The sequence below is a fragment of the Cervus elaphus genome, chromosome 27 (genome assembly GCF_910594005.1).
Source record: "Cervus elaphus chromosome 27, mCerEla1.1, whole genome shotgun sequence".
NCBI classification, from domain to species: Eukaryota; Metazoa; Chordata; class Mammalia; order Artiodactyla; family Cervidae; genus Cervus; species Cervus elaphus.
This window is the reverse complement of record NC_057841.1, coordinates 24,142,777-24,158,873: the sequence shown is the minus strand read 5'-3', so window position 1 is coordinate 24,158,873 and position 16,097 is coordinate 24,142,777. Positions and strand designations below refer to the sequence as shown.

The 16,097-nt window shown below is 35.3% G+C and overlaps 1 protein-coding gene across 3 annotated transcripts in view; it reads left to right on the top strand.

The window, feature by feature from the left end:
- The window catches only part of KIAA1328 (KIAA1328 ortholog), a 440,823-nt gene that overhangs the window by 60,264 nt on the left and 364,462 nt on the right, over positions 1–16,097 (top strand). For all 3 annotated transcript variants that reach the window (XM_043889124.1, XM_043889126.1, XM_043889125.1), the window contains one exon: positions 14,690–14,805. In XM_043889124.1, coding sequence (XP_043745059.1) covers positions 14,690–14,805 — 116 coding nt within the window. The remainder of the gene's footprint in view (positions 1–14,689; positions 14,806–16,097) is intronic.

The following is a 16,097-nucleotide window of genomic DNA, read 5'->3' as shown; positions in this document are numbered from 1 at the left end:
TTCCTCCCTCCCCTCACCCCTTCCCTTTCTTCACTGGTAACCACTAGTTTTAGATTCCACATGTAAGGTGATATCATACAGTATTTGTCATATTCTGGTTTATTTCACTTAGAATAATATCTTCCAAATCTGTTTATGTTGTTGGAAATGGCAAAGTTGCATTCTTTTTTATGTCTGAATAGTGTTCCATTTTGATAGTCAAGTGATAATATAGACTGTCACTTTCACTTTTTTCATACATATTTACCATGTCTTATTTATGCATTCTGGATGCTTAAGTTGCTCCCATATCTTGGCATTTGTAAATAGAACTTCAATAAACACTGAGGTGCATGTATCTTTTCAAATTGGTGTTTTTGGTTTTTTTCGGATATATACTCAGGAGTGGATTTATTGGGTTATATGGTAGCTCTGTTTTTAGTATTTTGAGAAACCTTTATAGTTTTTGCACAGTAACTACACCAATTTACATTTCTGCCAGCAGTCTATGAAGGTTCCCTTTTCTCGATAACTTTTGTTACTTGTTTTCTTTTCAAAGATAGCCATTCTGAAAAGTGTGATATCTTACTGTGGCTTAAATTTGCATTTCCCTGATAATCAACAATGTTTAGAATCTTTTCTATGTGCCTCTTGGCCATCTGTATGTCTTCTTTGGAAAAATGTCTATTCAGATCTCCTGCCCTTTTTTTAATCATTTTTTTTTTTATGTTGTATGAGCTTTTTATATATTTTGATTATTAACCCCTTATCAGGTATATCATTTGTAAATATTTTCTCCCATTCAGTGAACTGTCTTTTTATTTTGTGGATGGTTTCCTTTGCTGTGCAAAAGCTTTTAAGTTTAATTAGATCGCATTTGTTTATTTTTGCTTTTGTTTCTTTTGTTTTAGAGGATAGATCCATAAATATTGTTAGGATATATGCCAAAGAGTTTGTGGCTATATTTTCTTCTAGGAGTTTTATGGTCTCCAGTATTACATATAGGACTTTAATCCATTTTGAGTTTATTTTTGTATATGGTGTTAGAAAATGTTCTAATTTCTTTGTTTTGCATGTAGTTGCCTAGTTTTCCTAGATCCATTTACTGAAGAGACTGATTTTTATCCTTTGTTTATTCTTGCTTCCTTTGTTGTAGATTAACTGACCGTAAGTGCATAGGTTTATTTATCGACTCTTTATTCTGTTGCATTGGTCTGTGTGTATTTGTTTCTTCGAGCCCCACTCTGTTTTGGTTAGTGTAGCTTTGTATTAATAGTATAGTCTGAAGTAAGAGTGCGTGTTGCCTCCAGCTCTGCTCTTTCTCAAGATTGTTTTGGCTATTCAAGGTCTTTTGTGTTTCCTTACAGTTTTTTAAGTTATTTGTTCTAGTTCTTTGAAAACGCCCTCTGTATTTTGATAGGGATTGCATTGAATCTGTAAAGTGCCTTGGGTAGTACAGTCATTTTAGCAATATTAATTCTTCCAGTCCGTGAACATGGCATATCTTTCCATTTGTCTGTGTTGTCCTCAATTTCTCTCATCAGTATCTTACGGTGTTTTGAGTACAGAAACCGTTTTGTTGTTTTTGTTGCTCAGTCCTGTCCAACTCTTTGTAACCCCGTGGACTGTAGCCCACCAGGCCCCTCTGTCCGTGGGGTTTCTCAGGCAAGAAGACTGGCATGGGTTGCCATTCCCAGGGAAGGTCACATCCCTGGGATCTTCCTGACTCAGGGATCACACCCGCGTCTCCTGCCTTGGCAGGCGAATTCTTTACCACTGACTGAGCCACCAGGGAAGCCCCATTTTGCCTCTTAGGTTGGTTTATTCCTGCTCTTTAAAAATCTCTTGATGCAGTTGTAAATGGGAGTTTCTCCTTATTTTCTCTTTCTGATTGTTTTTTGTGTATAGAAATGTGACATATTTTGGAATATTATTTTTGTATGCTGCAGCTTTACTGAACTCATTGATGCACTCTGGTACTTTTTTGGTGATGTCTTTCGAATTTTCTATATATTTTCATGTCATCTAGTTTTACTTCTTCCCAATTTAGATTCCTCTGATTTCTTTTTCTATTTTTTTTCTAGTGTATTCACAGAGTTGTACAGTCATTACCAAAATCAATTTTATAACATTCTCATTATATCAGAATCCATGTACCCATTATATCCTATACCCATTAGCAGTCATTCTCACTTCTTACCAACCTTGCTGGCCTTAGACAGCCACTCTAGGTTTGTTTAGACAACAGAACTCACTGAGTTTTTGTCTCAGTGAATTTGCCTATTCTGGGTATTTCTTATAAATGGAATTATACAATACATATAATATGTTGTTGTTCAGTCGCTAAGTCGTCTCCAACTCTGTGACCCCATGAACTGCAGCACACCAGGCCTCCCTGTCCTTCACCATCTCCCTGAGTTTGCTCAGACTCCTGTGCATTGAGTTGGTGATGCCATCCAACCATCTCATCCTCTGTTGTCCGTTCTCCTCCTGCCCTCAGTCTTTCCCAGCATCAGGGTTTTTTCCAGTGAGGCAGCTCTTCGCATCAGCTGGCCAAAGTATTGGAGCTTCAGCTTCAGCATCAGTCCTTCCATTGAATATTCAGGGTTGATTTCCACTGGGATTGACTGGTTTGATCTCCTTGCTGTCCAACAGACTCTCAAGAGTCATCTCCAACACCACAATTTGAAAACATCAGTTCTTCAGTACTCAGCCTTCTTCATGGTCCAACTCTCACATCCATACATGACTACTGGAGAAACCATAACTTTGGCTATACAGATAATATATGTGTAATATATAGTCTTTTTAAACTACTTTAACTTAGGATGATGACTTCAAGATTTATTCCTGTGGCAGCATGTATTGGTACCCATTTCTATTTATTGCCAAATAATATTAAATTTCATAGACAGTGCCACATTTAACTTATCTATTCATTTGTTGATGGCATTTGGGTTATTTGTACTTTCTGATTTTTATGGGTAATGCTGCTGTGATCATGTATATATAAGTTTTTCTGTGGACATAAGTTTTGTCTCTGTTGGGTATATATCTAGGAATGCTGGTTGAAATAGTAGCTCTTTATTTAACTTTTTGAAGAACTGCCAGACTATTTTCCAGAGTGGCTGCACTGTTTTCCATTTCCACCAGAAATCTATGAAGATTTTCATCTGTCCTCTTACCTGATAGTGTTGAACGTCTTTCCATGTGCTTTTGCCTATTTGTATATCTTCTTTGAAGATGTATCTATTCAGATCCTTTCAAATTGGGTTGTCTTCTTATTTTTGGCTTCTCAGTGTTCTTTATTTACAAGTCCTTTATCAGATATATTATTTGCAAAACTTTGATCCCATTCTTTGCATTGTTTTTTAATTCTGATAAAGTCCAATTTATTTATTTTGTTGTTGTTGTTGTTGCTTGTGTTTTTGGTGTTATATCAAAGAAACCAGTGCCTAATTTAAGGTCATGAAGATTTATGCCTATGTTTTCTTATAAGAGTTTATAGTTTTTGCTCTCACATTTTGGTCTTTAATTCATTTAGAGTTAATTTTTGTAAGTGATTTGAGTTATAGGGGCCCAGATTTATTTTTTTGCATGTGTACAGAAAGTTGTCCCTATACTACATGTTTTTTTTTTTTTTTTGACAGATTTTTTTTTCCTGATTTTTTTCTTTTCATTTTTTTTATTTTTTTTTTTATTTTTTTGTCATACATTGATATGAATCAGCCATGGATTTACACTTATTCCCCATCCCGATTCCCCCTCCCACCTCCCTCTCCACCCGATTCCTCTGGGTCTTCCCAGTGCACCAGGCCCGAGCACTTGTCTCATGCATCCCACCTGGGCTGGTGATCTGTTTCACCATAGATAGTATACATGTTGTTCTTTTGAAATATCCCACCCTCACATTCTCCCACAGGGTTCAAAAGTCTGTTCTGTATTTCTGTGTCTCTTTTTCTGTTTTGCATATAGGGTTATCGTTACCATCTTTCTAAATTCCATATATATGTGTTAGTATGCTGTAATGTTCTTTATCTTTCTGGCTTACTTCACTCTGTATAAGGGGCTCCAGTTTCATCCATCTCATTAGGACTGGTTCAAATGAATTCTTTTTAACAGCTGAGTAATATTCCATGGTGTATATGTACCACAGCTTCGTTATCCATTCATCTGCTGATGGGCATCTAGGTTGCTTCCATGTCCTGGCTATTATAAACAGTGCTGCGATGAACATTGGGGTGCACGTGTCTCTTTCAGATCTGGTTTCCTCAGTGTGTATGCCCAGAAGTGGGATTGCTGGGTCATATGGCAGTTCTATTTCCAGTTTTTTAAGAAATCTCCACACTGTTTTCCATAGCGGCTGTACTAGTTTGCATTCCCACCAACAGTGTAAGAGGGTTCCCTTTTCTCCACACCCTCTCCAGCATTTATTGCTTGTAGACTTTTGGATAGCAGCCATCCTGACTGGCGAGTAATGGTACCTCATTGTGGTTTTGATTTGCATTTCTCTAATAATGAGTGATGTTGAACATCTTTTCATGTGTTTGTTAGCCATCTGTATGTCTTCTTTGGAGAAATGTCTGTTTAGTTCTTTGGCCCATTTTTTGATTGGGTCATTTATTTTTCTGGAATTGAGCTGCAGGAGTTGCTTGTATATTTTTGAGATTAATCCTTTGTCTGTTTCTTCATTTGCTATTATTTTCTCCCAATCTGAGGGCTGTCTTTTCACCTTACTTATAGTTTCCTTTGTAGTGCAAAAGCTTTTAAGTTTCATTAGGTCCCATTTGTTTATTTTTGCTTTTATTTCCAATATTCTGGGAGGTGGGTCATAGAGGATCTTGCTGTGATTTATGTCGGAGAGTGTTTTGCCTATGTTCTCCTCTAGGAGTTTTATAGTTTCTGGTCTGACATTTAGATCTTTAATCCATTTTGAGTTTATTTTTGTGTATGGTGTTAGAAAGTGTTCTAGTTTCATTCTTATACAAGTGGTTGACCAGTTTTCCCAGCACCACTTGTTAAAGAGGTTGTCTTTTTTCCATTGTATATCCTTGCCTCCTTTGTCAAAGATAAGGTGTCCATAGGTCCGTAGATTTATCTCTGGGCTTTCTGTTCTGTTCCATTGATCTATATTTCTGTCTTTGTGCCAGTACCATACTGTCTTGATGACTGTGGCTTTGTAGTAGAGTCTGAAGTCAGGCAGGTTGATTCCTCCAGTTCCATTCTTCTTTCTCAAGATTACTTTGGCTATTCGAGGTTTTTTGTATTTCCATACAAATTGTGAAATTCTTTGGTCTAGTTCTGTGAAAAATACCGTTGGTAACTTGATGGGGATTGCATTGAATCTATAGATTGCTTTAGGTAGAATAGCCATTTTGACTATATTGATTCTTCCAATCCATGAACACGGTATGTTTCTCCATCTGTTTGTATCCTCTTTGATTTCTTTCATCAGTGTTTTATAGTTTTCTATGTATAGGTCTTTTGTTTCTTTAGGTAGATATACTCCTAAGTATTTTATTCTTTTTGTTGCAATGGTGAATGGTATTGTTTCTTTAATTTCTCTTTCTGTTTTTTCATTGTTAGTATATAGGAATGCAAGGGATTTCTGTGTGTTAATTTTATATCCTGCAACTTTGCTATATTCATTGATTAGCTCTAGTAATTTTCTGGTAGAGTCTTTAGGGTTTTCTATGTAGAGGATCATGTCATCTGCAAACAGTGAGAGTTTCACTTCTTCTTTTCCTATCTGGATTCCTTTTACTTCTTTTTCTGCTCTGATTGCTCTGGCCAAAACTTCCAACACTATGTTGAATAGTAGTGGTGAGAGTGGGCACCCTTGTCTTGTTCCTGATTTCAGGGGAAATGCTTTCAATTTTTCACCATTGAGGGTGATGCTTGCTGTGGGTTTGTCATATATAGCTTTTATTATGTTGAGGTATGTTCCTTCTATTCCTGCTTTTTGGAGAGTTTTAATCATAAATGAGTGTTGAATTTTGTCAAAGGCTTTCTCTGCATCTATTGAGATAATCATATGGTTTTTATCTTTCAATTTGTTAATGTGGTGTATTACATTGATTGATTTGCGGATAATAAAGAATCCTTGCATTCCTGGGATAAAGCCCACTTGGTCATGGTGTATGATTTTTTTAATATGTTGTTGGATTCTGTTTGCTAGAATTTTGTTAAGGATTTTTGCATCTATGTTCATCAGTGATATTGGCCTGTAGTTTTCTTTTTTTGTGGCATCTTTGTCTGGTTTTGGAATTAGGGTGATGGTGGCCTCATAGAATGAGTTTGGAAGCTTACCTTCATCTGCAATTTTCTGGAAGAGTTTGAGTAAGATAGGTGTTAGCTCTTCTCTAAATTTTTGGTAGAATTCAGCTGTGAAGCCATCTGGTCCTGGGCTTTTGTTTGCTGGCAGATTTTTGATGACAGTTTTGATTTCCTTGCTTGTGATGGGTCTGTTAAGATCTTCTATTTCTTCCTGGTTCAGTTTTGGAAAGTTATACTTTTCTAAGAATTTTTCCATTTCATCCAAGTTGTCCATTTTATTGGCATAGAGCTGCTGGTAGTAGTCTCTTATGATCCTTTGTATTTCAGTGTTGTCTGTTGTGATCTCTCCATTTTCATTTCTAATTTTGTTAATTTGGTTCTTCTCTCTTTGTTTCTTAATGAGTCTTGCTAATGGTTTGTCAATTTCGTTTATTTTTTCAAAAAACCAGCTTTTAGCTTTGTTGATTTTTGCTATGGTCTCTTTAGTTTCTTTTGCATTTATTTCTGCCCTGATTTTTAAGATTTCTTTCCTTCTGCTAACCCTGGGGTTCTGCATTTCTTCCTTCTCTCGTTGCTTTAGGTGTACAGTTAGGTTATTTATTTGGTTTTTTTCTTGTTTCTTGATGTAAGCCTGTAATGCTATGAACCTTCCCCTTAGCACTGCTTTTACAGTGTCCCATAGGTTTTGGGTTGTTGTGTTTTCATTTTCATTCATTTCTATACATATTTTGATTTCTTTTTTGATTTCTTCTATGATTTGTTGGTTATTCAGAAGCGTGTTATTTAGCCTCCACATGTTTGAATTTTTAACAATTTTTTTCCTGTAATTGAGATCTAATCTTACTGCACTGTGGTCAGAAAAGATGACTGGAATGATTTCAATTTTTTTGAATTTTCCAAGACCAGATTTATGGCCCAGGATGTGATCTATTTTGGAGAAGGTTCCGTGTGCACCTGAGAAAAAGGTGAAGTTGATTGTTTTGGGGTGAAATGTCCTATAGATATCAATTAGGTCTAGCTGGTCCATTGTGTCATTTAAGGTTTGTGTTTCCTTGTTAATTTTCTGTTTAGTTGATCTATCCATAGTTGTGAGTGGGGTATTAAAGTCTCCCACTATTATTGTGTTACTATTAATTTCCTCTTTCATACTCGTTAGTGTTTGCCGTACATATTGCGGTGCTCCTATGTTGGGTGCATATATATTTATAATTGTTATATCTTCTTCTTGGATTGATCCTTTGATCATTATATAGTGTCCTTCTTTGTCTCTTTTCACAGCTTTTATTTGAAAGTCTATTTTATCTGATATGAGTATTGCGACTCCTGCTTTCTTTTGGTCTCCATTTGCATGAAATATTTTTTTTCCAGCCCTTCACTTTTAGTCTGTATGTGTCTCTTGCTTTGAGGTGGGTCTCTTGTAGACAGCATATATAGGGGTCTTGTTTTTGTATCCATTCAGCCAATCTTTGTCTTTTGGTTGGGGTATTCAACCCATTTACATTTAGGGTAATTATTGATAGGTGTGGTCCCGTTGCCATTTACTTTGTTGTTTTGGGTTCACGTTTATACAACCTTTCTGCATTTCCTGTCTAGAGAAGATCCTTTAGCATTTGTTGAAGAGCTGGTTTGGTGGTGCTGAATTCTCTCAGCTTTTGCTTATCTGTAAAGCTTCTGAATTCTCCTTCATATCTGAATGAGATCCTTGCTGGGTACAGTAATCTAGGTTGTAGGTTATTCTCTTTCATTACTTTCAGGACGTCCTGCCATTCCCTTCTGGCCTGGAGGGTTTCTATTGATAGATCAGCTGTTATCCTTATGGGAATCCCTTTGTGTGTTATTTGTTGTTTTTCCCTTGCTGCTTTTAATATTTGTTCTTTGTGTTTGATCTTTGTTAGTTTGATTAATATGTGTCTTGGGGTGTTTCGCCTTGGGTTTATCCTGTTTGGGACTCTCTGGGTTTCTTGGAGTTGGGTGGCTATTTCCTTCCCCATTTTAGGGAAGTTTTCAGCTATTATCTCCTCGAGTATTTTCTCATGGCCTTTCTTTTTGTCTTCTTCTGGAACTCCTATGATTCGAATGTTGGGGCGTTTCACATTGTCCCAGAGGTCCCTGAGGTTGTCCTCATTTCTTTTGATCCTTTTTTCTTTTTTCCTCTCTGCTTCATTTATTTCCACCATTTTATCTTCTATCTCACTTATGCTATCTTCTGCTTCCGTTAGTCTACTCTTGGTTCCCTCCAAAGTGTTTTTGATCTCATTCATTGCATTATTCATTTTTAATTGACTCTTTTTTATTTCTTCTAGGTCTTTATTAAACAGTTCTTGAATCTTTTCAATCTTTGTCTCCAGGCTATTTATCTGTAACTCCATTTTGTTTTCAAGATTTTGGATCATTTTTATTATCATTATTTTAAATTCTTTTTCAGGTAGATTCCCTATCTCCTCCTGTTTTGTTTGACTTGGTGGGCATTTTTCATGTTCCTTTACCTGTTGGGTGTTTCTTTGCCTTTTCATCTTGTTTAGATTGCTGTGTCTGGAGTGGGCTTTCTGTATTCTGGAGGTCTGTGGTTCCTTTTTATTGTGGAGGATTTACCCCGTGGGTGGGGTTAGACGATTGGCTTGTCAAGGTTTTCTGGTTAGTGAAGCTTGCGTCAGTGTACTGGTGGGTGCAATTTGATTTCTTCTCTTTGGAGAGCAATGGAGTGCCCAGTAATGAGTTTTGAGATGGGTCTATGTGTTAGGTGTGTCCTTGGGCAGCCTGTATGTTGACGTTCACGGCTATGTTCCTGCGTTGCTGGAGAATTTGCGTGGTATGTCTTGCTCTAAAACTTATTGGCTCTTGGGTGGTGGTTGGTTTCAGTGTAGGTATGGAGGCTTTTGGACAGTCACTTATTACTTAAAGTTCCATGTAGTCAGGAGTTTTCTGGTGTTCTCAGGTTTTGGGCTTAAGTCTCCTGCCACTGGATTTCAGTTTTATTCTTCCTGTAGTCTCAGGACTTCTCCAACTATACAGCACTGATAAGAAAACTTCTAGGTTAATGGCTAAAAGATTCTCCCCCGTTAGTGACGCCCAGAGAGGTTCACAGAGTTACATGAAGAAGAGGAGAGGGAGGAGGGAGATAGAGATGAGCAGGAGGAGAAAAAGGGGGACTCAAGAGGAGAGAGACAGATCTACGCAGCTGTCTGTTCCCAGAGTGTTCTCCGTAGCCCAGTCACCTACAAAGATTCACAGAATTGGATTGGGAAGAGAAGGGGAAAGGAGGAAATAGAGGTGTTCTGAGGTAGAAAACAGAGAGTCAAGATTGGGAGAGAATAATCTTCGGTTTAAAAATAGGGCTTCTCTTCTTTTTTTTTTTTTTGTAAGGTTATAGTGCATTGAAAATGAAAATTAAGGAGTAGTAGAGGAGTACTAGAGGACTTTAAAAGAAATAAGAGAAAAAGAAAAATAGAAAATAAAAGAGAAAAAGGAAAGGAAAAAAAAAGAAGAAGAAAAAAAAAAGAAAGAAAGAAAGAAAAAAAAATTTTTTTTTTTTTTCCCTAGTTAAAAAAATCGTAAAAATCTCCTTTCAAAGACAATGGGCTGCTTTTCTGGGCGCCTGATGACCTCAGCTAGCGATCAGAAGTTGTTTTGCAAAGTTTGCTCTGCATTCAGTTATTCTTTTGATGAATTTGTAGGAGAGAAAGTGGTCTCCCCTTCCTACTCCTCCGCCATCTTGGCTCCTCCCTATACTACATGTTGAAAAGACAATTCTTTCTCTTTGATTTTCTTGGTACTCTGATTGAAAATTCAGTTTACTATAAAAGTGTTTATGTTCTGTATATCTATATGTCTGTTCTTAATGACAGTACTGCAGTCTCTTGATTATTGCAATTTTGAAGTAAGTTTTAAAATTGGCAAGTATGAAATTCCCATGTTTTTCTCCTTTTTCAGGAATATTTTAGGTATTCTGAGTCACTTTCATTTCTCTATGAGCTTTAGGATTGGATCAATTTGTCAATTTCTGCAGATAATCCTGCTGAGATTTTAATAGAGATTGAGTTGAATTTGAAGACTGATGTGCGGAATATTGCCATCTTATCAATATAAAGTCTTCCAGTCATGAACGTGTCTTTCCAGCTTTATAGGTGTTTAATTTCTTTTCACCATATTTTTATATTTTTCAGTAGACACATCTTCCTTCTTCTCTTGAATTTATCCCTTTGTGTTTTATTTTTCTTGATGCAAATATTCAAGAAATTTTTTCCTTAATTTTTTGGGAGGTTGTTTATTGCCTGTGTATAAACATATAATTGACTTTGTATATTAATCTTTTATCCTGTAACCTCACTGAACTCCTTTCTTAGCTCTAATAGTTTTTAAGTGGATATTTTAGATTTTCTGTATATAAAATCATGTCATATAAAATAGAAATGGTTTGAATTCTTCCTTTATAATCTAGACACCTTTTCTATCTTTTCCCTACTGAATTGCTGACTATAATCTCTTAATATAAAGTAGAATTGAAGTAGTAGGAGCAGACATTTCTTGATTTGTTTGTGATCATAGGAGAAAAGTGCAGTCTTTTATGTACATGTGTGTATGCGTATGTATGTGTATATGTATGTATTTAGTGATGGAAGCCCTTCTTTTACACCATGCATTTACATTTGCTCAAAAACAATATATCCCTTTCTCTGCTAGGTATCCTGTGAAATCTAGGATATCTCATCTCTAAATTTTACCCACTAAGTTAATACTGAGAATTTATGAAATGTAACCAGCATTCTCTGCTTTGAAATGTGAGATATCAATCAGGGAAAGAAATTTATTTGATTGACCATTGCATGAGCCTTAACTAATTCTCTTTGGGTTAGAAACTTTACTGCCTTCACCTTGTCTTTCATATTAGTGTGAAAGTACCTTTTCATGGAGTTCCTGGAAGACACTGGGGGTGTATAAAACCATAAAGTAAATCTCTTTCTTGAACATTAGTTTTACTAAAAAGTAAAGAATAGATGAACATGGGGAAACTTTTTATATTAAAACAGAAAAGATTGTTTTATTGAGTAAAATAAAAAAATTATTTAGGGATGTTTAAGCTAAAACATAAGGCTTCAAAGAAATTGAGGCCTTTTGGCATGGTTTTCAGCCCAACCATGCAAGTCTTAAGTGTATGAATTCTCTGTTCTTATTAGATAAAAGAAGTACAATTTGTGGACGTTATTGAGAAATATTCTGGGACATTAAACAAATGTTGAAATGGTGATTTCTTACTTTATGAACAGACTATTGTCCTTCTTGTGAATAATTAACAAACCAACACTGGGAATATCCTCTTGTCCAGAGTTTTTAACTTTTCTATCCCTGTTAGTCAAATATTTCCCTTTGTTGTGTGTATTTACATTCTTGTTTTGTTAACTAGCTTATTGCTATACTCTAAATTAGATAGAAGATTAGGTATTTTTATGTTACTTTGTGGCCTGAGAATGCTTTGATAAAAAATGTAGGTCATGATACTGGATAATTTCTCATGTATACACCTCATGGGAAATATTGAACATAAATTAAACGAGAAGACATATTCTAGAGTGGATGTAAAATCTTGAGTTTGTTTTATTGGCAAGCCCTCAGCATTTAAGACTGTATTAATATAGTTGCTCTTATTAACTATGCTAATAGGCCACAGAGAAGCCATGCATATCTTTAGATAGGCCTACAGAAGTGTTGGCTTTTGTGCTTAACACAGCTTGTTAATTTTATAGCCTTCCAGAACATAATAATCACTAATGGGTAGTCTGATCATAGTGCATAAGAGAAAAGATTTTATTTTTTTTTAAAAAAGCTCTGTTTGAATAGTGTAGCAACAATATTTTTAAACATCTCTGGAAACTAAATTTAGAAAAGAGTGGTTTTTCTAGATAGAGTATTTTAAGTTTTGGGGAAACCTCATCATAGCCACTGGCATTATGAAATATATGTACAATCATTTTTTGCCCTTAGTGATCCCTATAGTTTTCATGGATTTTCTTTACATTCAGCAAAGGGAGTAAGTAAATGTTGAGGTAGATGTTCTGACCTAGCAGGCTCTAGACATATTTTGTGAATTTACTTTGATGTTAGGTCAATGCGATAGTGGACTTTTTTTTTTTTTTTTTTTTTACTTTTTTTATGACCTTGGAAGCCTTGCTTTCTTGAAGAAACAAATCTGTGGTCATTCCTCATATTTCTGTGGCTTTTATGAATGGGATTGAAATGACAGTGGACCATTGTGAGGTTCCTTTTGGATATCTCATAACTGGGTAAAGTTACTATGATTATTTTTTCCTATATTAGGTATTTGGCTAATATTTTTTAGTAAGCAAATGAAAATAAATGTTCTCTTACCTACTTAAGGATTTTCCTCCTCAGCCTTATCTTCAAGATCTTACCAATCTAAAGGGAGAGATTTGTCCACATATTTTCTCACCTTGAAAGTGTTTATTTATTCTCTGCTTACAGTATATAGCAGTACCTATTTCATCTTTATTTTATGCATAATTCTACAGATTCATCACTTGTTTTGTTTTATATTAACCTCATGCTAAATTTTGCATTTTTACAGTTTATAATGTCTCTTATCCTTTGACACTGCCTCTTTCAGCCTTTGACTATGGCTTTTGCATAGATTACAGTGTTTTATGCCTTGTACCCAACCAAATGTTTGATGACTTCTTTTTTATTTCTTTGCAAATGCCCTCCATGTTTGTAAAGGACATATATAATTTCAGTATATTTATAGTATAGTGAAAGAAATTATAGAACTTAAGCTGGAAAGAATTTTTTTTTTGAAAGAATTTTTAAAATTGTCTAGTCTAGCTTTTTTTGCTTACAAGTGGGAATATTGATACTCAGAGAAATAAGCATACTTTGCCACAGTCACTATATATATGTGGTTTTCTGATTTACAGTTTGGGGGTGTATTTGATTTGGAACAGTTTCCTACAAAGGTATTTCAGGAACTGGTTGATAGATTGAAGAGGAGTGATTTGGATGGTAGAATTAATTAATGGTTCAAATGTTTGACAGTTTTAGAAAAAACTTAGAGGCAGTGGAAAATTACTGTGAAACATGTTAGTGCAAATGTGGTTGAGAATACTGACAGGAAAAGGGAAGGCATTGTAAAAAGATGGCAACAAGAGAGGCAGGATAACCTGAAACCAGAGTATAAATCCTCTGTGTATATATGTATTTGTTCTTTGTTTAGTTTTCTGGATTCCTTGTAATTATATCAGTACTAGAGATTATCCTCTTAGAAAGAAGGTCCTGAGTCCCATTCATGAGCCTAGTAGTATGCTACATGTAAATGATAGGAGTTGGGAAAATGATTTGAATGTCATGATAAGCAAGAGAAAATAAATCTATTTTTTTAAAACATTGTATGCCACGCACTTTCACACAAATGAATTCAAAGATGCAGTCAACTCTTGAACATTCAGAATTTTAATTTTCCTTCTGTTATCTCACTGATCTTATCGCCGTCTAGTCACAAAGGAGAGGCTGTGGGGTCCATGTTATTCAGAAGCTGTTCTGGTAGAACACAGGCGACGGAAGAGATAAACTTAGATGCTCAGAGAAAAGATTTGGGTTCCCTGTGGATTTCACTTACCCATATCCCAGTGTAATCTTATAGGTTAAAATGTATTGTACTCTTTTTGGAGAATTAATCACCAGTAACATAAATTCAGAACCAACATTTCTGTTCATAGAGTAACATGAAAATTAAGGTTGTCCTCTGTTAAGGTAAGTTTTAATGTTGTTGTTGTTTAGGTTTTTTTTTTTTTTTTGGTTGGGATGCTTTTCAGAGTTAAGCATTAAAGATACATATTTTTGGTCAGTGTTATTAACGTCACAATCCTTTTTGAACTAAGAATAAATGTGCAGACCTTTTTTATGTTAATTCCATTTAAAAATTCCAGTCCAGTCATTTATATGTTACTGAGGATTGCAGGATATAGTACCAGGAGATAGTAAAATTGCCCATGCATATTTAGTGAAATATTTAAGTGATATATATGTTGTTTATTTTATTGTTAGGATTTAAATAGAAGTATGGAAAAAATCTAAATCAATATAAATTGTGCCTATTTGATAATGAAGAGATGGAATCTTTGTATTAAATATTTTTCTGTCCTGGATCATAATTGGGAACCCATAAAGTATAGGACTTTCTATATTTAAGACAGTTCTGACTATTGCAAAAAATTCTTAATGTAAAAATCACATACACATTTTATTACAAAGGTTTGGAAGATTCCCTTCTGAAAGGTTAATTTGAGAAGAAATTTTAAAGACATAAAGTATCCCCGAAAAAACCAGCACACTTCTGGAAGAAACCTAGTTTTGGTAAACCACAGCTGTCGGCACATATTTTATTTTATTCTCATGGGCATTTTCTTTTCATTTACATTTCTTTCAGAGTAAGTGAGGAAAAGGAAGTGACAGAAGAAAGACTCAAAGCTGAGCAGGAATCATTTGAGAAGAAGATCAGGCAGTTGGAAGAACAGAATGAATTGATCATCAAAGAAAGGGAAGATATCCTTTTTGAAAGTCCTCTTTTTTAACATTCAGAAAGTTTGACTCTTTCATGAAGAAAACGTAAACTCCAGAGAAATAATTGTTCTAATTTATAACTGAGTGTAAATCTGCATGGGCTGCCATTTCGCGGTAATCAGAACGGCACTTGGCAGCATGTGGTGAGGCTCCCTTTGTGCTTGATGCAGCCGCCCAGCTGTTCCCCTGCTGCTATACGGTGGAGCACGCATTTGTCAACTCAGAGAGACAGTCAGGAACCTGGGCATTAACATGTAGTGCTGGAACTTTATTAAATTCTGGTCCACTACTGTAATTGAGCCCAAAACATCTTTGTCTTTAGTACTCTTTCTGGCTAAAGCTTTGACAGTTCTAAGGCATTCTACTCTAGTGTCGTTAAAAAAAAATCCGTTGTAGGTTATAGATGTTGTAATTGATAGATATTTATACTGCAGCATAATACCACCAAACTGTTTTCATGGAAGGGAAACTATTGGGTGTAGAATTAGAGGGGTGTGTGAGTGTAAATACGTATGATTGCGTTATTTGTAAGAAAATAAAGTAAAAACTGAAGTTTTATCTTAAGGATTGTACTTTAAGGGATATATGAGTTGAAATAAGTATATTGCTGAAATTGTTTTGACTGGGTACAATTGCTTATCTTTGGGTGTTTTTGCACTGATAATTGTCAAAAAAGAGAAGTGATTGTCCCTAAAGTTAGGATCCTGGATCTGCCAGGGTATGTGAATTCCTGAAGGAACCATTGTTCTTATTGTCAGTATCATAATTTATGTGATTTTAATAATTATTTTGAAGATTCTTTGAGTGTCAAAAATGATCACATATTGACAGTAACTATACCTTTGTGAAAACAAGGCAAAGAGAAGTATGAAGATAAATTAACTCACTGGGTAAAAATGCACAAAAAGTAACTATTAAAACTGAGATCTGAAGTTGCATTTTTCAAACAGTGGGAATGTGTGATTGCGCAAAGATTAATAAAATCAGAATTCTCCAATTTGATTTGTGGAGTAGGACATTTGTTAGTTTTATGGGCCCCCTCAGTTCAAAGGAGTACTTTTCCAGTTATATTTGTTCTTTGGTACTTGGGTGATCTTGAGCCTTCGCTTTTCTTTGCTCTCATCGACTCTATCGGCCCGGTTGTCAACTCTCAGGCAGTCCCCCGTTGGTGATTTTCATCTTGATGCTTTTTTCTTTTGATTGAAACAGCACTGTTTAGTCAGAATTTACAACTGTGCTCAGTCAGTGTTAATCTTTCACTCTGCAAAAGGAGT